Genomic DNA, 22,572 nt, shown 5'->3' with positions numbered 1-22,572 from the left:
AAATGTACCTACTGTGTTTAGACATTTTAAAGATAGTGTAAAGAGAAACATTTTTAATTTAAATGTCTTCTTTCTTTAATTACAGTAAATATACTGTGTCCAGATATTGTTCCTTAAAACTATGTTACATACACAAACTATTATTGTTTGAACATCTCTTTTGTTCTGTTTCTGTGGATGCAAGTACACTGTGGTGGTTCCAGATGGGGCCTTTTAGTGGGTCACACACCATCTATGACGTCTTATTTATTTATTTATTTTTTTAATTTATTTATTTATTTTTTATTTCCCTCCTTTACAGCCCAAATCTGCAGAGCACATACTTGAGGCTCTGGATTCTGGTAATCGCAACAGGACACAGCACCCTACTGACATGAATGCAACCTCTTCCCGGTCCCATGCTGTATTTCAGGTATTTCAATCCAGTGTTATTGAAATCCAAAAGGACAGTTAGGCTCTTGCATGATGTCATTATGAAAGAAAATGATTAACAGAAAAAATGAGCACAAAAGCTAAACAGTTCCCAATCCACAATTTCAAGTGTGCAGTTACTAATATCTTCAGCTTTTTATATGGTAACTATTGGAAGTACTGTTTCACTAAAAACATGTTACAAGGCATCACCAGTTGCTTCTTCATAACCTTAAATTGACAGTTTTATATTCTTTCCTTCAGATATATTTAAGACAGCAGGACAAAACCGCTTGCCTCAATCCTAACGTCTGTGTTGCCAAAATGAGCCTGATTGATCTGGCAGGCTCAGAGAGAGCTAGCGCCACCAACGCTAAGGGGGCACGTCTGCGGGAAGGTGCTAACATCAATCGCTCCCTCCTTGCCCTTGGAAATGTTATCAATGTTCTTGCTGACCCAAAGGTGAGTTTATATTATCTTATAAAAAGTATTAATACTGTAGTTAACATATAGTGTTACTTTAACAACCACATGAATGAGCACTTTTCATTTTCATTAGCTAAATCACAGTCACTGCTGATACAGATTAGTTTTCACTGAAGAGTTCAAAACAAAAAAAAACGTTGGTCACCATGTTTCTGGTGCTCTGCTTACACAAGCTCCACAGCATTTTTCCATGAATTTAAAAGGCCCCATTATGCAAATGAAGGGAAATAAAGTTTTAAAAACAAGGTCCATGATTAATTAACCAATGCAATATCCATTCATGTTGTTATGAATGGTGTTTATATCCATGTAATTTAGGTCTAATGAATGCACTGGTCATATAATAGTCAAGGAATGCACGTCAACATTTTCACAACCAGCTTTTGTTGCAAACACTGATCACATTTTCCAATGTCATTGCGCCCCTGTACCAAGGTGCCCACTCATTCCTAGAAATCCTTAATTGTTTTGGGACCCTGAAAAACAACATGTGGACTTGTTTTTTTAGTTATAGAGAAATCAGGGGAAAGAGAGAAACTGGAAAATGTGGTCTCCCCCTTTAAATATTTTAACAGTGTTTCACATTTTGTGTTTGCTGGGAGCAGTATGTCAGACGTCTCAGTGACACCTGGAGGTAAAGATTAGTCATCTGCTCACAAAAGAGTTAATATTCAAACAGTGTTGTGTGCTTGATGTTGTAACACTCAGGATTTGGATTGCACAGAAGACACCTCCTGGTTAAGGAAGACAGCTGTGCACAGCAGCATCTGTTAGTGTCTGGTTAGCCTGGTAACAAACTAAATGCTGCTTCATGATTCACTGCCTCATATAAGTTAGAGTAGTGATCTATTTATACAATCTCAAAAAGATATTACATTGCTTTACATATTAGGTACAATAAAGATCAAGGGTTTAAACCAATAATAATTATAAAATACATAAAAATATATAAAATAAACAATAAACAGACTTCAGAAGAAAATTGCCATGAGAAAAATCCAAGATATTGTATAGTCTGTCTGTTTATATGTTACAAAATATTAGATTCTGAGTAGTCTGTATTGATATATTTTATAGTTTGGACCAACTACAGATTGTTGACAAAAATGTCACAATGTGTTTACAAATGTATAACATGTAGATTTGTATAAATGTACAGAGCTCTAACCAACTATGCCATGCATTTGGTTTTGCATTTGGAAAATTTGATTCTTAAGATTATACACATTCTTAAGATTATTATGGTTTTTGGTATATGAAGTTGAGCAGTAGCCTCCATATGAAACAGAGAGTCTGGGAAGTGGAGAGTCAACTGAGTATTTGGGTATTATTTCATTCCAGTTGCATACATTAACCTGTCAAGCAGTCTTCTCATTTTACACACCAGTCTCAAGGGACGAGGCTCAAGCAGGCCACATGCATTTAGGAAGTGCAGTGCAAATGTACCACGGCCATGTTGAAATGTGATCCTTCTTCAACAGGTTACTTCATTCTTGCGTTAAAACTGTGGCCAGTTGTTTTATACTCTGCACACCAGTCTTGAATGTTACAGTCATGGAGTCATATTTTGATCTGCTCAACCTACAATGCCCACCACAAACCCCCACCCTGCCCCCATGGTTATTGGTACTCCAGTGTTTACTGTTGGCAGACAAGGAATTCATGTTGTGGCCATTGCTTACAGGAAAGAATGTCCCCACTTGTGTCTGGGCTGACATGCCATTCGTTTGAGTGAAGAAGAATGCCTGCTACATCTGTTTGGGCTCTTCAGTATGTCATCTTCATGCTATGCTGCACAGAGGTTTTTGTTGTAAGTTGTTTGCCTTAGGCGATGTCCAAACCAATGCAGATACATTTGCCACAGCATCCTTTCTCTCCATTTTGGCTTTCCATTCACACAGGGCCAGTGTTTCCCACCCACGAAAGGGGCTTTCTGAAAATGTTGTCCAAAGCAGACACATTTGATTGTGCCAATCTTGCTTAATGGTCCAGACAGAGAAAGCTGAGCTTTCACTGAAGTGTGGTTGTCAACATTTTAAGACATCAGGTTCCTTGTTGCATTGTTGCGAAGCAAATGATCTGTCAGTATGTCCATTTCCTCTGATTGCTCCGGTTGTATTTAAATAATAAAACCTTTAGGGCATCAATATTCCAGCCTTGGAATTACTGTTAACCCTGGTCAATAAGTAGCATTTATGACCTGTGTTAAAATGACTATTTTATGCTCTTGGAGTTGTTAGACAACAGCAACAAAAAGACATCTGAACTTAAATTCTATATTTTGTGGTCTGCTGTAATATTAAACATTGTAAGTGATCATGGAGAGTAGAAGGGGAAAACTAGACCGTCACTTGGTCAGCACAACCAGACGTATGTAGCTTGTGTCACTGCAGCACTGGGCTCCTTATGAAGCCAGCACTTGTTTTTCTTGGCTGCTTAGCATATCCCATTCACACCAGTGTAGGTCCCTCTATTCACCTTTAAGGCTCTGTTTACACCTGGTATTACTTGAGTGTCTCAAGTGATCGGATCACAAGGGGAAAGCTCTAAGTCTGTCTGTTCACACTGGGCATGAGAATGCATCTTTAGTGACCACTTGTGATCAGATCTCACTTGCCTAAAAATGTACATAATTTCTTTTGGCAAAGAGCAGAGACATGGTTTTAAATTTGTGGGAGGCAGAAAAGAGCTCCCTGTGCATAGACTGCAGGGAATTAAAGGAAGAAAAATGATAAAGAAGTGCACTTCACGTTAAGAAAATTAAGTTGGGAAAGGTCTTGGTATGTGGGCAAAAAAAACCAAAAGCAATACAGACATGGTCTAATACCAGGCAAAACAAATCCCCCAAGATGTTTGACATATTTGCAATATGTCTGTTTTACACCTTAAAACAACGGTGTTTGCACGTGAAAGAATATGTATTTCTGCCTATGATGAGGATGTCGGGACACATTAGCACACTGCTGAAGGAAATTGGCCATATGCAGCCCAGATCAATGTGATCTAAGCAATCAGATGTCAAGACACATTGATGACACATTGGGTGCATTTCAAACCTGCACGTAAAACTGTCCACTTGTGATCCGATCACCTAGAACACATTTTGATACCAGTTGTAAACAGGGCCTATGTTGCAGGGGATCATTTTACACTGAACCTGTGACGATTTGTTTTTATCCCTGTACTTATACTGGGATAATAACAAAATTTATCTTTACTTTTATATGCAGATTTTGTTGAAAAAATTAGTTTGAATGCCTGCTCTTATTAAAACGAGATTTTCCGAATTGTCCCGGCTTTCCTTAAACTCCCTGGAACTGACATGAGCTCAAACTAAGGTCTTTGAATCCAGATGTAGGCTAGGGGTTTTTCCAGAGAGAAGTGCAGGCATGGCTGCTAACCCCCAAAAGAGATCATTTTACACTCCTTTGTTACTTAACTTTAATGTGACTTTCTGCAATCCCAATGCCCATGAGATTGTGACTCACCTAAGCAGCTGTAGTCTATCTAATGCCATTGTTACAGACTGAGCTGTGTTGACAGTTCACAGCTGCAGAAAGACTCCAGACCAGTTCTGTGGATGGCTGCTCCGTGTTTAACTCTAAAATGAGCCCTCCATGCTGAATTTTGTAACCTGTTAGGTTTATTGGTCCCCACCAAATACTGTAATATACTAAGCTTCTCTTGTGGAGCTTGTCCAGATGGAGAAGGCATATTAAGGTGCAACTCACATTTATGCTCGTCTGCATACCCCAGCAACAACGCATTTTTTCTTTTTTAATTTTGACTGTGTCATGTCTGGCAAAGGTACTGAATTTCAACATTCTGTATTTCTTTGTTTTGTTTTACTTTAATTTGATTTACTTTCTAGGTCAATGGAACAACAAGAGTTGTTTTGATTTGATTGAAAATATTCACATTTTTTTTTGGGCTAATGTTGTCTTTTCTCATTTGTTTCAGAGTAAGAAAACTCATATACCATACAGGGACAGCAAGTTGACGCGCATACTTAAAGACTCCTTGGGGGGCAACTGCAGGACAGTTATGATTGCCAATGTTAGCCCCTCATCCAAGTCATATGATGACACCCACAACACACTTAAGTATGCAAACAGGGCCAAGGAGATTAAGTCCTCGGTTAGTATTGAAGTTACAGCATTGTTTTATAATTGTAAATCATTTAATAATTGATGTGATTCTTGTACTATACATTTATCAATTCATTTTACATCATTAACATTTTCTCTCTTTCCTTACCTATCAGCTGAAGAGTAATGTTGTGAGCCTGGACAGTCACATTGGCCAGTATGTAGTGATATGTGAGAAGCAACGGCAAGAGGTAATATGATACAACCAACACTACCATGCTCTGTTTTTCATCCAGAAATCTCTGTATTTTTTCCTATTTCTAACTGCTATTTTAATGTTCTGTTTTCTCTCTAAAGATTCTCCAGTTGAAGAAGAAACTAAAAGAATACGAGGAGAAGAACATGGTGCCTGGGGCTTCTAACATGATCTCCTCCCAGAGACAGGAAAAGTTCAAAGGGTAAGCATGTACATAAGTGTGATTCAGAGTGCAGCCTGAGACATATCAGTGGTTGTTTCTTTATGTGTCATAAACTCTTTTATCGTAAACATTTTAATTGGAATCCAGGCACATACTGCAGGAGGAAAGAACAGCCTACATTTCTCCAATGTATTGCACATTGGTGAAACATTCCTGGGACCTGTGGTTTTACAAGTGGTTCTGGTGGCTTTAAATCCATAATAGTTTAATGTAGTTTAGAGGTTTACGATTTATTTTTCCGCTAAGGACCCCTTACAAGATGGAGAATATACAGGGGACCTCCTCATGTACTGTATGTCCCTTAGAACTGATGTTCCCTATTTTTTACCCTTCTATAGTCTGTAGTCTGTATAGTCTGAGTTATGTAAAAGAACAACACAAGAGATTAGTTACAGGTTTGTTAGATTAGAATGTAGTCCATGAAGTTTTGCAGTTAAAATAATTTTGCAGGTCCGTCAACACTGTGCAGCAGGCAGAGCTCTCCACAAGTTCTTTTTTCCTCCACAACAGTTGCGGGTTGGAAATAATTGATCTGTTGATCTGTTCACAGCTGATCAGATTGCATCAGTGTTTAAGAGGAGCTGTTTGCAGATTGAAGTGAAAGCAAAGTTTTAGACCCAGCAGAATGAACTGTTATGTTTCACTTTTTATGTGACTGACGTTCTGCTGCGCCATCTCTACTCCAGGTGCACTAAAAAATAATTAACAGTATAATTAATTATTTGTGACAGCAGGTGATTTAGTTTAGGCGGTCAGCCAAAAATAAATGAATGTGTGGGAAACCCTGTTTTCATCTCCCTCTGAATGTTTCAACCCCTCACCTTGTCCCCAAGAGGCCCAAATCCCCTCTGAAGAAAACTCATTTTGGCCCTTTGTATCCATGATCTTATTCTTTTTGTCTGTGCACATGACAGTCTCTTGCACCATCTGTGTTACTTTCTAAATCATACAATCCACGTCTGTGTCAGTCTCCTGCTCATTCGCCACCTGACTCATGAACAAGATCCAAAGATTAAGTTATATCATTGGCAAAGAGCAGTGATGCAATGCTGTGGTCTGTGTTTCAAGGCTACACCTAAAAATAGGGTTCCCACGGTCATGGAAAACCTGGAAAAGTCATAGAATTTCACAATCACATTTTCCAGACCTGGAAAAGTCATGAAACTAGTTTTAAAATTTTATCCATGAAAATGTGTGGGAACCCTGTAAAAATGATGGCTTAACTTAATTTTTTCATGGTGACATATAATGTTTTCAATAATAAGACCACGTCATTGGCAAAAAGCAGTCATTCAGTGCTGAGGTCTTTGCTCCCAGGCTACACCTAAAAATGATTTCTTATGTTGTTTTTTTATGGTGACCTATCATATTTTGAATAATAACTTGATAACTTGAGAGATCAGTGATTGTGGAAAAACTGTTGTGGCTGGAAATATCTGGTAGAGTTTGAAAACCCTGCCTTCACCCTTTGCATACAAAAAAATCCCACAGTTCAAGTGTAGTTTTCAACCAGGAGCTGCACTTTCAAGGAGAGCTGCACCAACAAAATGTTGCTAAAATAGAAGCAAAGCAACTTTTTTTTTTAACCCAGAGCAGTTCTGCATGCTTTGATTGGTAACTCACAGTGTCAGTGTGGATATCATTACTTGAAAATGCCAGCTGCTGTTTATTTATTTGTTTGTGCTGCCTTGCGCGCACACACTCACAACACAATGCATTAGTGGTGTTTTTCACAGCTCACCTACCGAGGGTGTACTGGAAACAAATTGTCAGAATTGATGATCTGATGCCACTTCTGCTAAATTGTTAATAAAAGCCTAGATCAGTTTCCATACTCTGTCTAGATCAGCTCACAGCACCCCAAGGTGACCTAATATTTTTAAAGATTTTAAACAACTTGTTCATGTTACTCTTATTAAATGTTATCCCACGAAAAGGGCACTTGAACCTCCTGGAAAAGTGTTACTTTCTGGAAAACAGTGTATCTTTAAAACAGTTTAATGTCACTCTGTAACATAAAGGAACTAGTACAATGGGAAGAGCATGAAAATATATTTCTTTATATTTCTATGTTTTGGTTTTATTTTTGTATTTTTATACTGGAATACTTTTTTGACTTTTTTTCCAGATTCACTCCTGAACTGCAGTGCACCTGCATTGAGCAGCCAGATACTAAAATATTGATAAACAGCTTGTGTATGTGTAATTAAATGAGCTTTTAGACAAATTTAAGGCAGAGAAAGAATTACTCTAGTTTAAACTTGATTTTGTTATGTAAATTGCTGCTATACGCTTACATATTATGTCTTTAAACAGGATGAGACATTTAAAAATATACAGAACAGAAATAACAGAATAACAGAAAAATGCTGGTGTTTACATGTTTGTGTTTTGAAAAAAAGGCAAGTTAATTAATTTTCTACCTTCCACAAATATGCTGTAGGTAAGAGTATACTGGTGTTTGGTATAACTACTCAACATTAGCTTAACTGTCTTTTATATAAATGTGGAGTTTTAGTTTGATAGGGACAGCTGCACAGTGCCGCTATTTGAATTCAAATGATATATACACATTTATTTCTTTTATATAAATCAGATCAATCGTATCCCGTCTTGTCATCTTTAAGGCACTCAGTGGCATCGGTTGGGGTATTTGGGTTGGGGGCGGGGGACACAGAAAAGCTGAATGAGTCTGACTCCCACACGTTTCATTCACTGGCATCAGAATTCACAACTCGCACTGTGAGAGGCTCTGAATAGAGGCTGCACGCTTCTCACGCTATTAAAAATTCAGCAGTCTAGCAAGGCCACAACGTCTCCTACGTCACTGGAGTTACATTGAAGAGTGCAGTCACATTTCAGCGACAGCTCTCCAGTCTTATTTACCTGCATGCCTCTCCTGTCTCTCCTCCTGCTTTAACTCAGCCAGACAGCCACTTGCAGCCAATCTGGATATCACCTCAACTCTGTTCCAGTAATACATATATACATCATATTGCTAAGAATATCTCTCTGGCTCAGTCCGGACAGAAATGCTATCTTGTGGAAGCTTTAGATTATAGGAAAAGGTTCACAGCATGATTAATGATTGACTTAAGCCCTAAGGCATCATTAATTAATTGTCAAGATGAACAATATTTGTCACTTAAACATTTGATGAACTTGGTAGTTTTACAAGATTATAAGATTAATTGCTGTTTTTAAACTGGTGTCAATGTGCTGATAAAACTTTTAAATCTGGTCTTTTTAGGATGTGTTAAATACACAAACAAGTGGTTTGCAAGAGCTCCTGGCACGGCAGTTAATATAAATTTGCCTCTTACATGTGCCTTCTAATCAGATCTGGCTTGAATCCCTCTGATAATGGGGATGTTTTATTGGCTTGCATTAAACTGAGAGGGGTTTCTTATATTCTCTCCCATGTATGTAAATCAGAGTAGACAAAAAATTGCTTTTCAGTGTATATATAGTCTAAACTACCCTACAGCCTCCTAATGACCAGAGTTGAATAAATCCCACAGTGACAGTATTGTGTAAAAGTGAGCTTTACAGCTCCATAAAGGCATGCTTTATCAAGGCTATTGTAATTGATTCCATTAGACTACACATGCATTCCTATTCATCTGCAGGGTTCAAACAGAAAAAAACCTGGGAAAGTCATAGAATTTGTTAAAGCTTGAAAATTTTAGAAAAGTCATGGAATTTTATTGTGTTTAATGAAATTAATTGTTACAGTAATGTCCTGTGGATAACTTTCCATTTAACACAACATAACAGCGAATGCATTTTCTTTAGCTGTTCATATAATGCAGCTCTAATAAGCACCAGTGTTTCAGTATTTTCTCAACCATCACTTATGGTTATTCATTTTCTCAAATCATCTTTCCCTCCATGTATGCATGCTAGCTGGGATTATGTTTGCACAGAGTTTGAATCTTTTATATTTAGATAAGATAAAAATAATGTGACAGTGTGGTTCAGTATGTAGGGTTATATCTATGCTATGCCTCATACTTGTATTGCATTTTTGAGATGGAGTAATGTTTGTGGTATATATTGTGAAAAGTCATGGAAATATTATTATGGGTCCTTGAGGTGTCATGGAAATTTTCTCCATGAAAATGTGTTGGAACCCTGCATCTGATTTAAAGGGCCAATTTTTAATTTTTTAAAAATGTATGCAAATTACAAATATATTTACCCGTTTTTTCAGGTTGCCACTTTTGCTTATAATTATTACATTTAGATCATAAATTGTTACTTTAAATGCAAAGATGATGGGACTAGAATTACCTGCTGTTTTGATTTTATTAGCCAAAGTGGGTTTTAGACCATTTTTGGAAAGTTTGACATTCACTTTTGTTAAGTTCAAATTTCCTAATGTAGCCCTTTTAAGGTGAGGCTTGTAATATTTGAACATCACTCTTTCCTTTCTCTCTCGCTCTAGGGTGTCAGAAGCTCTGCAGCGAATCTTCTCGGGCCGGGCCCAAATCAGGAAAGAACAGCTGGATCTGGAGAGGCAATTGAAGGAGAATGAGCTGCGCCAGCGCTACAGTGAGGAGGACAACCTGCAGGTCCAATATTTCTGTGCCAAAGACAAGACTGAGAAGGTAGCTGATGCTTACGGTGCTATCCACAGATTCCATCATCCCCGCAGAAAAACAGCTGCTGAGTCATCATTTCACTTCTCTGTTCTCTATAGTTGTCTTGGCCTCTCATTTACGCCACTACAGGACAGGGTCACTGCTCCTGGCTCCTCTCTGCCATTTGAGTCCCAGTGTTAGTCCCAGCTGTAAATGCCATTTAAAGTGTGAAAAGTGAATTTTCAAGAATTATTTTGTTATTTAAGTTTTCAGAATGGTTCAGAGTCATTCAGAACAAACTAAACTGAGGGAACAAACACCTGAGAGTGGTGATTAATTATCTGTTTTAAAAACTTACAATACAAATAGTTTTGCATTAGCTTGTCCAGCAATGAACATCATGAAAATCCTTAATATTTTAGATGAATATATATATTCTTGGTTGCCATATTGCTTCTTGCAGCTATATTTGTTGTTATTTAGACCACATACACAGTTAATAGTGTGTCATACTAATGCTAGCACAAGTAATGGATGACTCATGACATCACTGAAATGACCTTTTGTTGTTGTCGCTTTGAATAGGCCACTTGTAAGCACGAGCGGAAGATTGCCAGCTTACGCACTCAGCAGGAACACATTCGTAAACGTCTGAAGGAGGCAGAAACACGTTTCCTGGACAATGATGGCTGGCTTCATCGTGTCGAGAATGAGATTAAGCTGCTGAAGTCAAATGATCAGACCTCAGAGGTGAGTAGAACTAAAAGACAATTTTGTGTTTACTGGTGACATTTAGACATTTCACACCTGTTCAGTGCTTAGTGTAAGCTACAACTTTTTGATTATAACAACTGCGCGCAGAAGAATTTCTAATTGAAATTTCGTTAACACACTGCTTGTAGCCATGTTTAGAGAAATCCCAACAACACTTGGCACTGACACTGGTGATTGAGTACATAAATAATTGTCAGACTTTGGACAACAGATCAGTAGAGGCAAACAGCAATTAAAACTAGAGACTGAATTACATAACTTGTGGACCAGATGAAATAGAGTTAATGTAAGGAGACAAATGATTAGATATAGAGAAAAACTTCACAATGTGGGTTACATCCCTCAAAACTCATTACTTTTTTTTTTTTTTCTTTTTTTTTGTTTGTTTGTTTATTTTGGAAGGTAGGCTGTGTTTCTACTGGTGTCGTGACTGTCTTTGTTTTCTTCCCATCTGTTCTCCCAGTAATTAGAACCGTGCTCATTTTATTTCTCCAGCTCACTCGTGGATCACTGAAGAGAATAAATCAATACCCTTTATTCATCCCTCACACAGCAGCCAGTTACCTAAAACCATGCCCATGTTATTTTTTTCTTCTTTATCCTTTCTTCCAGGAACTGACCCAGAACTATGACGCACCCACTGGTCAAATGTTCTCTCTGCTGTTGTTTCGTAGTTTCTTTACGTCAGAGTTCTTTCCTTTTTTTTTCCCTTCTCCCCTCCCTTACCCTGAGCAGAGCGCTTTTCTGATGAAACATGGATGAAAACAGAACTTTGCATCTTTTCTCTTGTATCCTGACCACTACCTTTTTTTTCCCCCTTTTTTTTTAAATTCTGCACACCGGCATGCTAATTTAATATGTTGTCATGTTGAGTGCCTGTTGCCTCATAATTTCTGCTCACTGAACTCACTTCTCCCTTCTTGTTCAGGTGTTAGAGAAGGGCCTACATTGCCACAGACTTGATCTGCAGGTTAATGATCTCAAACAACACATCAAGCAGATGGTCGAGCTCACTGCACTGCAGGATCAGGAGAACAAGCGCATGCAGAAGTAAGTTTGCAATGCCAAAAATTAACTTGAACTCATTGCAGCTGAAGAAATTACACATCACCTCAATGTAAATCGTAGTTTTTCTTGGAAGAAATGTCTTAACATTATTTTTCCATTGCATTTCAGAATGGTGAACATCTTGTTGCCGGCTTATAGTCGGCACTACTCTGCATTACGTGAGGCTGGGCAGGTCACAGCCACAGATAAGATGGAGAACCATGAGCTAGAGCACCTTGTGCTGAGAGAGAGAGGTGTGGTCTGGGCCGACCAGGAAGGAGCTGGGCAGCAGCCGAAAGGTAAAGCGACTGGAGAAGCCTCACAGGAGACAAATGAGGTGGGCCGCAGCGAGTTGGCACCTGTCCTGTCTTTCTCACATCTGCTGTACCACCAGAGTAGCCCCTGCAGTAAGTCATCACACCCTTATCATCCTATTTATTCTTCTGTTGTTTATTCAGCATATGGTTGGTTAGTGTGGTTAGTTAAATTACAAAACTAATGTTTCTCAATTATTTACATTATTGATGAATAAGTTTGTTTGTTTTTTGTTTTTTTTCTGAATGAATTACTGAGATGTTTAGCCTAGAGAACAAGTGAAAAAATCCCATCACACAGTCCCAGCACCCAAGGTCATGCCTGGAAATTGCCTGTTTTGTCTGTCTAATAGTCTTAAGGCCTTCAAACACTAAGAGTGGGTTTTTTTTCTTATGCAAATAATTGGCACATCAATATTTTACTTTATTTTTTCTTTCAAACTGTCTCTTTTGTTGTAAGGGTCAGGGGTTAGAGTACTTCACACAGAAAGCAAATTTAAAAATTTAAAATGACTTTTTTTAAAGGAAAAATGCAGACAATCCTCATGTTTGAGAAGTTAAATCTTGTTAATTTTTTTTCCTTGGTAAATACTTTAAGGATAAAATTGCCTGTTCATTTTCTTTCAATCAATGAATTATTAGTCTTAAAATGTTCTGCCAATAGCCTGGTTGGGAAGTCAGTTCAGTCAGTTTTCTTGATAAATGCAGGAAGATCTGACCACGATGCCAAATGCTTGACGAACCAAAACATCAGATGTTGCCGTAATAGATGATTGCTTACAATAGGTGTGTTTATGTTCAACCATTTTTATGTGCATTTTCAATTTGTCCACAAAAAAATTAAATATCGCAAAAAAAATTAATCATGCTGAGGGAGGTGGAAAAGTTGGTAAATGCATCTGACTGCAGTGGAAACACATTCAGCAAATAAATGATGAAGTACTGTCATTGCATAGGTCAAGCAGGCTAACCTTGTCATCTCTGCATGGTTTTCGACATGCTTATGTTTACACAAAGGGCTGTTATCAGAGCTCTGCTGAGAGCAAAGTGCTGTGATATTAGTTCTTCAAAACTCTCTTATTTTTATTGTCTTTGCTTTGTCCAAATTTTTTTATCCAGTGTTCTCTCCCATATCATTGTAAATCCATTGTTTTCCTTTGCTTGAGCTGACTGGCGCTCTTTTAATTACGTCATCTCATCGCGCCTGCCTCTGCAGTTCCACCTGACTGGAGAATTAGCGCCACATTTGGCAAATCTTTGTAAATCAATGCCCAATAGTCGTATAATAGTGGTGGAGGGGAAAGCGCATACATTCTGTTTTCTTTTGCCAGTTTTCTGACAACTGTGTTAAAATTGGAGCTACATCTTGATTTAACCCCAACTTACAAAAACATTTCCTTGGGAAATGTCCATTAAATGTTATTTTATAAATTGCAACTTATATGATACACCACTGGTCCTAAAGAAAAATTGAGAAAGGTCTGAAAGCCAAAAATAATAACTCACACATGCATTCATCAACTTGTGCTGGTGGGAAGAAATATGGAGCAGGCGTTATTTTATGGGGAGGCGAGTTGCCCCAATAATTACATGTAAATGATTTGTCGCCCTCAATTAACTTCAAGTGCATGCGGCAATTTCGTCCCTCCCCACCCCAGAATGTAAACAAGAGAGAAAGAAATAGAGAGAGGCCTCATGGTAAGTAAATCTACATCAACGCAGCCATTCATCCCTCTGACATGCGGTAATAGCTAGCTAATTTTTTAATAGCCTGATAAGTATTTTAAATAAATATATTTAAGTTGAGTTCAAGCATGATGCACTGCAGTTTGGCAAGGATTAACCAACACTAGCTTAACAGTCAGCAATTTTAGGATGTTTTGCTTTACTAAGTTTAATGTGGCCCTATGTAATGTACAGGGTATGTGAGGGGTTACCAATTCAAAGCAATATCTATAAATGCTAAGCTTTAAAGTCATTCTATTTCATCTTTTTATTATAAGATCATTTTATTTAGACACGCTGACTTCAGCTTGTGGCAGCTTTCTGCATGTGGTATCTGCTCAAGGCATGCTACTATGTGTTTGCTACATAAAGCTACATGCTAACATCAGGGAAACATGTAATCTTGGTTGTCAACGTTGTTGACCAATCAGGGCAGGTCATTCTTTTTCGGGGGGGGGTTACATGTTTACGTTAAAATATGTAAACATGTTCATTGTAGAAACCCAAAATATACAGTATGTATAAACCTGAAAATGAGCACAATAGGCCCCCTCTAAAAAGAAAAAGCAGCTGTCCTGTAAAATAGTTTAGTGAGTTGCTGTGTATTTGGCCTCAGTCCAGGTCTAGTGTGTATTGTGGGACCCATGAGATTGCACAGTTCATTTTTAACTGTCATCTCTGCATGACCTAGCAGCACCAGGCCCCTATGACATATAAGACATGACAGACAGTGGAGCATGAACCAAAGCTGGCTAACAACACTCAATCACGGTGATAATATCAATTGTGGGACAGTAAACTCTGCACCTATCCCTCTGCTTCACTGCTGGCTTCCTTCAAATTCTATTACATTCATCACTTTTTTGAAAGTGTTGTTTTTTTTCTTCCCCAATCACATTCATTGTCAGTAATACAAAGAAACTCACAACTCCTGAATACAGATAGTAGCGTCAGCCCCCTTTTGGACGTGGACTAAAGTTTAAATGGTAATAAATTGTTTGTATGACCCAAAACACCTCAGGTAGATTAAATCTTCCAGCAATTCATTATGAATGAATACTGTTTCTTGTGACTTGTCTAAGCCACATTACACTGTGCATCATGCCTGGGCTTTTGTTTGAGATTTGATTTCCTGAACATTGTACAATAGCCAGATTGACTCTTTCTAATGTAAAGATAGAATCAAAAATCATTCCACTGGTTGAATGTCTGGTACACTGCACAAAGAAAACTCCTTGAATCACAGCTCTTTTAAGTGTCGGAGAGTGTTTCACCTTGGAAATTTTTCACATTTTTATGTAAGAAAGCAATGTTTCTTTAAAACGAACCGTGAATAGTTGACTGACTTTAAAAACTCCAAACCATCATATGAAAGGCATAAAGCACTTTTCAAACCTAAAGTGATCATGTAACATTTTTAATGAAAAAAAAACACATGAGGGTTGCAGAAGTTTCTCAGGCTTTCTGTGTTTATGTAGCTGAGATATCTTTATTTTGCTTCTACTTGAATCTCTATGATTTTTTTGATTCTCAGGTGCAGAGGTACGCACAAAAAGAACATCACTGTGCAACGCTGTTCCATCACCAAAAGGTAAATCTCCTCTGCTCTCTCCCCCGTCATGCTAACATACTGTAGTCATTAATCTAAAACCCCTGCATGCCTGTTAATCCCCCCTCCCCCTCAATCATTCACCTCTCTCCTTGTCACCTTTCACTCAATCCATCACACTTGGCCAAACACACGTCAAGAGATGATGCTACATTTTATTGAAGTGAACACGTCGCTCATAAAGTTGTGTTTTTTTCATGTGCCTTATAAATTTTTCCAATTGTTTTTGCGTAAGCCCAAATTCTCACTTTGCCGTGTTGCTTTTTATTTGCTGAACATGTTTTTAGCTGTTTAAGTAAAATGACTTGTTCAGAGTAGTAAAAAACACAATAAAAGTCAGACATGTAATATAATTTGATTTATAGTTGTGCTGCAGACATTCTGTCCTGGCCAAAACATGAATAATGAAATGATGTGAATACTCGCAACCGGTTTTATTGAGGGGAAAACTGTACACATGGAACCTTTGGGGAAATGTAACACAAAAACCTTTGTGAAATATTGCAGTTCAAATTGGCTGTAATGATATTTACTGCAGGTGGTCTACATTTCATTGAAACATATTGTGGGAAATTTAACTTTTGAAGAAAATACTCCTGCCAGATGACCAGAGTTCCTTGAATGGAAATGAAACATTAAAGCACTAGGGAGTTTGTCACTACCACTATTAAATTTCCCTGCAATTTATTATAAAAAAAAGTCCTGCTTTCTGTTGGCCCATCTGCCAGACCCTTTTTTCTACACATCAGGCCAGTTGTTTTATTGTTTTCTTTCCCATTTGGTCATTTATTGTTATTTGCTCGTAATTTTACTTTTCTTTGCCACTACTTCTGTAGCCATCCTTCGACAAGTGTCTCTACTTATTCTAATTGTATTACTATAGAGAACTTTTACACTTTTCCAATAATAGAATGATTAATGAAGAATATTTCCTGCCATTAGCAGCAAAATAAATGTAGAGCACTACATTTTCAGATACAATAAGTTACCGTTACAATGTATCAACAGAAGTGGACACAGCTGTTCAGTATTACAGCAAAATGTGCCAGATTTTGTTAATGATATACCATGCAGGATTTCCTAAAAGAAAAAAATAAGTACAGCCCCATACAGAAGTATTCCCTTGCATTCATCACTTACGACCTACTAGAAGTGTGTGGCATTGTATTTTTTCTGCAGACTCTGCCTGTTATTTATTTCTTTAGTTTCTGTGTTTGGAACGTTTATGGGCATGCATCATAGACTGTGTAAAATAATGGATGTAGCTACCGTGATGTCACCTGTTGGTTTGTAGACTGTCATTTTGAAGCCATGAGTTCAGCATGTCAGTCATTGCTATCTTGGATTTTTTGAGCCAAAATAAACAAAATTTGGACGTGAGGGGGAGCTGTGGAGGAGTGAGGGGTGGATCTGAGTTATAAACTGTTGTGACGTCTCACAACCTGTTACTTAGCGGCCATGCCCTCAGTCATGTGTAAAGTTAACCTTTTGATTAAATGTAAATGGGTGAGTACTACAAAAGTTCAGCCCATGTACTGGTGAAATGATGAATGATGAAATAGCTAAAGAGTGCCCCAGGGGTTTTTCTGCAGGCCTACGCAGAAGCTACTGTAGACCTGGTTCCCTCCTCAAAAAATCTATGGGATTTATCCGTTGGATTTTGGATCATTGCAGACAAAAAGCTTTGTGGTAAACAAACGTTAATGATACTTACACATATTACTCAGCAAGTTAATCTTCACAAATATACACCATTTTCAGCATTTTTTAAGCTAATGTGAGCTGACAATGAACTTTTTCAAGACACATAAAAGCTTCGCAAATGGGGTGTTTCTTGGTGTATTTTATGTCGTAAAACAAAACATGAAAGTCTCTTAAGTTAGTGTTAACCACAGACCTTATTTCATGCTTCTGACCTAAAATGAATTCCAAAATTACCATTGACTTTGACAGGGTACCGGAGATGCTGAAATGCTAACATATTTCTGGGCTTTAGGACTATTTGCTGGCGTTCTCTATGGAGACCAAAACTGTTTTTTTTTATACCAGGCTGTAAACATCTTTATTTCTACTGTAAAACTGAGTGTTTTAACATGGTTGTCTATGGGGATTGACTCACTTCTGGAGCCAGCCTCAAGTGGTCATTCAAGGCACTGCAGTTTTGGCACCTCCATGTTGGCTTCTTTTTTCAGCCCCGGAGTTTGCCGCTTGGCTTCTATGCCCACAGTGCTTAGGTGAGGTTGGGGCTTTATAAAAAGGTAGTAACCAGGTGCCAGATTATAAGTGGCAGGCATCCAAGAGATACAGCGCTGAAAAACACAAACAATACCAAGGGGCAATGTCAAATGAGAATAGATCTGGGGTTGCCTTTAAACTCATTTTCACAGGTTTACGAACCGTAACAATCCTGCAAAGTATATATTTAATGTTATAATTTATGAGAAATATTCACATTACATAAATGTGTGCAGCACGGCCTTATGAAATAACTCATTTCATGCATGCAATTTTAACACAACATACATGCAACCCTTTTAGAGGCTTAACAATAGCTTAATTTTGAATTGCCATTTAAATGAGTGTATTTGCATTATTATGTTCCAGTTATTTAGATGATACAGCCACAGTTTTATCTCTCCTATAAAAATCGTAACTCTGTAAATCCTCCTCAATTATGCATTCACTGGCTTACACTTGCATCCCTGAAAGCATTATTTCCATAATAATGTCAGAGCTACCCCTCATTCATATATGTAACACACTCTCACACACTGGCTACAACTTAATGCATGCTTTGCAGAATTATTAGCTATGCTAAATGACTGATGAATTACTAAATGATATGCATCTGAAATAACACAGATGTCGGAATAAATAAGGCTTTTTTTTTTTAGCAGACAGGCAAACTGCTCTGATCTTATCCTGACACTGTTTGTCAGTCCCTTACTGCTTCCTCAGCTCTTAATGGTAGTCACTGCAGCATGTTATGAGAAATAGCTCCACCCTGCAGCTTGCAAAGCCAATCAAATTTCATCGGTTTTAGAGAGGGTTGGGGTTTTGAAAGAGCATTAACTCTTTGTGGGCTGCTTAATAATAGCAAATCACACAAAAGTAATCACTTTGAAGGAACATTTCTGCTTTCCACAATTGATAGTTGATTTAAAACGTGTCCTCATATGCATTTATAAATAGCTCTGTGAGTTTTCATTCAGCTACCTCCCACTGCCCCCTTTATGCTGTGCTTTTTATATTCCCGTTCGATCCTCTTCCTCTCACTTCTCTCTTATCTATTTTTTCCTCCTTAGATTTTAGCTGTCCCTTTTTCTTCAAACGTCTGTTAGTCTGGCTTTTTCCTCCATTATACCTTTCTTTCCCTCCTACCCTCAAATGTTTTTCTCTGTCTGTCTAGCATCTAACACCACCACCACCCCCACCCCCCAATCCCTCTTGAGCTTCATTCATGAAAATGCAGATCCACAGCAGGGCAGGAAAAAACGTCAACAGACGTAAACTCCCCTGCTCCACCAACCAGAAAAGGCGCACTATAAAAAACAGGCAGCAGCAACCAGGCGACCCTAATTCAGTGCAGCCTCCACCAGAAATAGCAACTCATGCATGTATTAATCCCCTACAAGCCAAAAATATGTGATTGAAGGAACTCTGCTGCCATTTATTGCTAGAGACAACTCCTCTGCCACAGAAAAGGGCTATTTATCATCGTGTCCTCACTTGGTGTGCTGTCTTAGGTCTGACTCACATTTGCTAAATATTGCATTTTGATATTTAAGGTAATGTCTAAATCAGTCATTCACCTTTGCATTTAGTGCTCTCACTTCCTTTATGTGCTGGCATTTTTCCTTTTTAGCCCCCTCCCTAACCCTCACCACACTCCTGCAGGAAATGCCATGAGTGTAATGGTGTTCATAATGTGATGCAGACAACGTGATTTAACCTCATTCTGCACACCAACCTGTACAAGTTGGTTTTTTTTTTTGGTTGTTTTTTTTTGGTCTTTTTTTTTTTTTTTTTAGTGTTTACAATTAGTAAAGCTGAAGAGGCTAAACATAATAAATGTTGCACAATAAGTAAGGAAATTTGTGTTCGGCAGATTATTTCTTTGTTGTAACAATGCCTCTTGGTCTGTTTATTTCCCTTTTAAATTGTGCCACATTTATTAGGAACATGCATTTGTGGGATGAGCAGCAGAGCTGAGTATAGAAGTAATCTACCAAACACAAATTTCCTTACTTTTTGTGCTTAGTTTATATTTTATGTCAACACTGATCTAAATGCAAGCATTTAACTGCTAATGTATTAGTATTCCCACTTTTTTAAAACTTAAAACAACAATCAGTCATGCTGGGAATTTGCCCTCTTGTAATAATTACCACTTAATCAACCAAGTTCGACCAATTCCTATGCTATTAAGCACTGGATTCCAGATATTATTCACAAGCGGTAGTTTTCTGTCCGTACAGCTATGCCAGCTACCATGTAGACTGAATCACTGCAATGTCACAGTAACATCAGCAATGACTTTTGGGTAGACAAGTAGCAGCTGATTTCAATTGCAGAGTTATATGAGATCTGCAAACGTGTTTGTCTTTCTGTTGTCATTTTCAGCCATAACTGTAACCAGGGGTATACGATGATATCGGCATGTTGTCGGTATCAGCAGATAACTGCTTTTAAAGTAGATATGACATCGGCATGCAATGAACATTTTTGTCAATATGACAAGCCAATAAGTTGAGACTTCAACTTCAGTTTTGTTTAAAATTTGTACATAGGAATAAATATGGCATGTTTTAAAAGTAACCTAAGTTAAACTAGCTGTTGTGTTTTGCCCAGTTATTGCGTACATTTTTAAAAGCATTGTATTTTATGTCTGCATCACCATGAGAGTAAGCATAATATGTTAATGCAACTACAGGAGAGACTTGATGTTCTCTGCAGCCAGGTGGAAAGACAATGAATGAATGAATGAATGAATGAATGAATGAATGAATGAATGATGAATTATCCAATCGCGGCAATAATAGACCAACAACTTGTTCTGCAAAGTAAAATTGAGTGTTTTTGTGAACGGAGTCTGGTGGCTCTGAGATAATAGCTTTAGCTCCCCAATGGAAAATGTTTTCAGACTGCAAGGTAATGTGCTGAAAATATTCTAAATATAGCATACGCTTAAACTGATATTGACTTCATTAGTTGGGTCTCTTTTTACATTTAGACAAGCACTGCAAGGGAGAAGTATTTATATTATATAAAAGAGTAACTCTAGCAAGAAAAGAAAAGGGATTTTTGCCATATTGAGTCATAGGGCACATTTGTTGCACTGTGAGTTCTTTTATTATTATTTTAAGTTTATCTTTTGGGCTATTATTGCCTTTAATGGACAGGATAGTTTGAGTGTGTGTGTGGGGTGGGGGGGGGCATGCAGCAAAGGGCTTAGGCTGGAATTGAACCTGCAGCTGCTGATGCGAGGATACACCCTCTGTATATGGGGCACTGCTCTATCCACTGAGCCACCAGGTACCCCAGCACTGGCATTTTAATGATCCATTTTCACATAATAGGAGCAACTTACTGAGCACCCTATGATATGGGTATATATATATATATATATATATATATATATATATATATATATATATATATATATATATATATATACATTTGAACCTACAGCATCCACAACAGCAGCACCTATATGTTCACCTTTTAAAAAGCTGAGTTGAAAGAGTCAGAGTCGTTTGTTTGAGCACCATGTTTTCCTAACTTTATAAAAAGTTCCAAGGCTGTTAGCAGGTAAAATCCTTGAGCTCTAGTCTATTTATACAATGCAGTGCTTTTTAGGATAACAATGCATGCCACAGCTCCATTTTGACTTTAGTTTACATGTACAAGGAGGGCACTGTGATGTTAAACTGTCTTGTGCCATGCATAATATCTCCAACACTACTGATCACATTTTGATGTAAGGGAACGATCCATCTCATTTCTCTGTTGTGACATCTTTTTAAACTGCACTTTTTAGCCTGAGGCTGGCACTTCACTGCTTATTACTAATTACTGATTTAGTCTGGGGGATGGCATCATTTGGGGAGGTTTGTGTCTACTGTTGCCCTGCTTACTTTTTAAAGAGGTTTGATTTGCTTTCACTTTCAGAGCCCTTGTGTAAACAATGCATTCTTATATGCACCTCAGAGATGACTTGTTGCAGATGAAAATGTCTGTAAAGATCGCTTGAGAGAATATCAGTTGCAGAAATTGTATTCATTCTCTTAGCAAACGTTTTCGTCACGAAATTACATGGCGATGTTGCTACAATAACATATCCTGTGTCACGTGACTTTGACCAGCATGCACACATCAAACACAACATCAGGACTAGGGATGGCAACAATTAATCGATGATCGATTAATCAGTCTTTAAGAATTGCATCGAACATGTGAAATTTAATCAATATACTAGGAATTGCTGTAAAATATATGCAATATGTTGCTTTGAGCTTCAACTGAGGAGAAAACTAATTTGGTATTGTTTAATATAATCAATAATAAGTTTTTATGTTTGGGGTTTTTTTTTTGTTTTGTTTTGTTTTTCAAATAACAATTGATCGATTGTTACTTTTACCAATTAATCGATTAAAGAAAGTGCTTACGATTTGCAACCCTAATCAGGACCCATAAACACTGGACTGCAGACATGGGTAATATACTGTGATTGAAAGTGAATACAGGGTACAGAAAGCAGAATCCAGGGATGTTTCTCTTCCAATCTGCTGTAGAGTTTTCAGTCCGATTTGACTCTCATCTGTAATGTTCTAATATCTGCATTCTGAAAAAGAAACCTTAAAATTCTGCCATACATTTATATGAAACAAGATGTGCCTTGTTTAAGCCCCTGTAAGCTCTTACAAAGATAGTTCACCAAAAAAATCAAAAATATATGGGACTATATATCAATCTAGTTTGATTGATTGATGTAGATTGAGACATCGGCTGTAGAGATGTCTGGGGTTTTATATATATGTAATGGAACTAGATGGC

General features: G+C 37.7%; 1 protein-coding gene across 2 annotated transcripts in view; it reads left to right on the top strand.

Moving 5' to 3' along the window:
• The window catches only part of kif18a (kinesin family member 18A), a 36,859-nt gene that overhangs the window by 5,280 nt on the left and 9,007 nt on the right, over nt 1-22,572 (top strand). For both annotated transcript variants that reach the window (XM_042486698.2, XM_042486691.2), the window contains exons 5-14: nt 302-412; nt 676-873; nt 4,858-5,034; nt 5,162-5,236; nt 5,343-5,443; nt 9,912-10,074; nt 10,633-10,797; nt 11,750-11,871; nt 11,998-12,275; nt 15,442-15,498. In XM_042486698.2, the coding sequence (XP_042342632.1) occupies nt 302-412; nt 676-873; nt 4,858-5,034; nt 5,162-5,236; nt 5,343-5,443; nt 9,912-10,074; nt 10,633-10,797; nt 11,750-11,871; nt 11,998-12,275; nt 15,442-15,498 (1,447 nt within the window). The remainder of the gene's footprint in view (nt 1-301; nt 413-675; nt 874-4,857; nt 5,035-5,161; nt 5,237-5,342; nt 5,444-9,911; nt 10,075-10,632; nt 10,798-11,749; nt 11,872-11,997; nt 12,276-15,441; nt 15,499-22,572) is intronic.

This window comes from Plectropomus leopardus, chromosome 1 (genome assembly GCF_026936395.1).
Source record: "Plectropomus leopardus strain MGB_pleo_1.0 chromosome 1, ASM2693639v1, whole genome shotgun sequence".
Lineage (NCBI taxonomy): Eukaryota > Metazoa > Chordata > Actinopteri > Perciformes > Serranidae > Plectropomus > Plectropomus leopardus.
The sequence above is the reverse complement of the archived record's forward strand: the minus strand, read 5'-3'. Positions and strand labels throughout refer to the sequence as shown.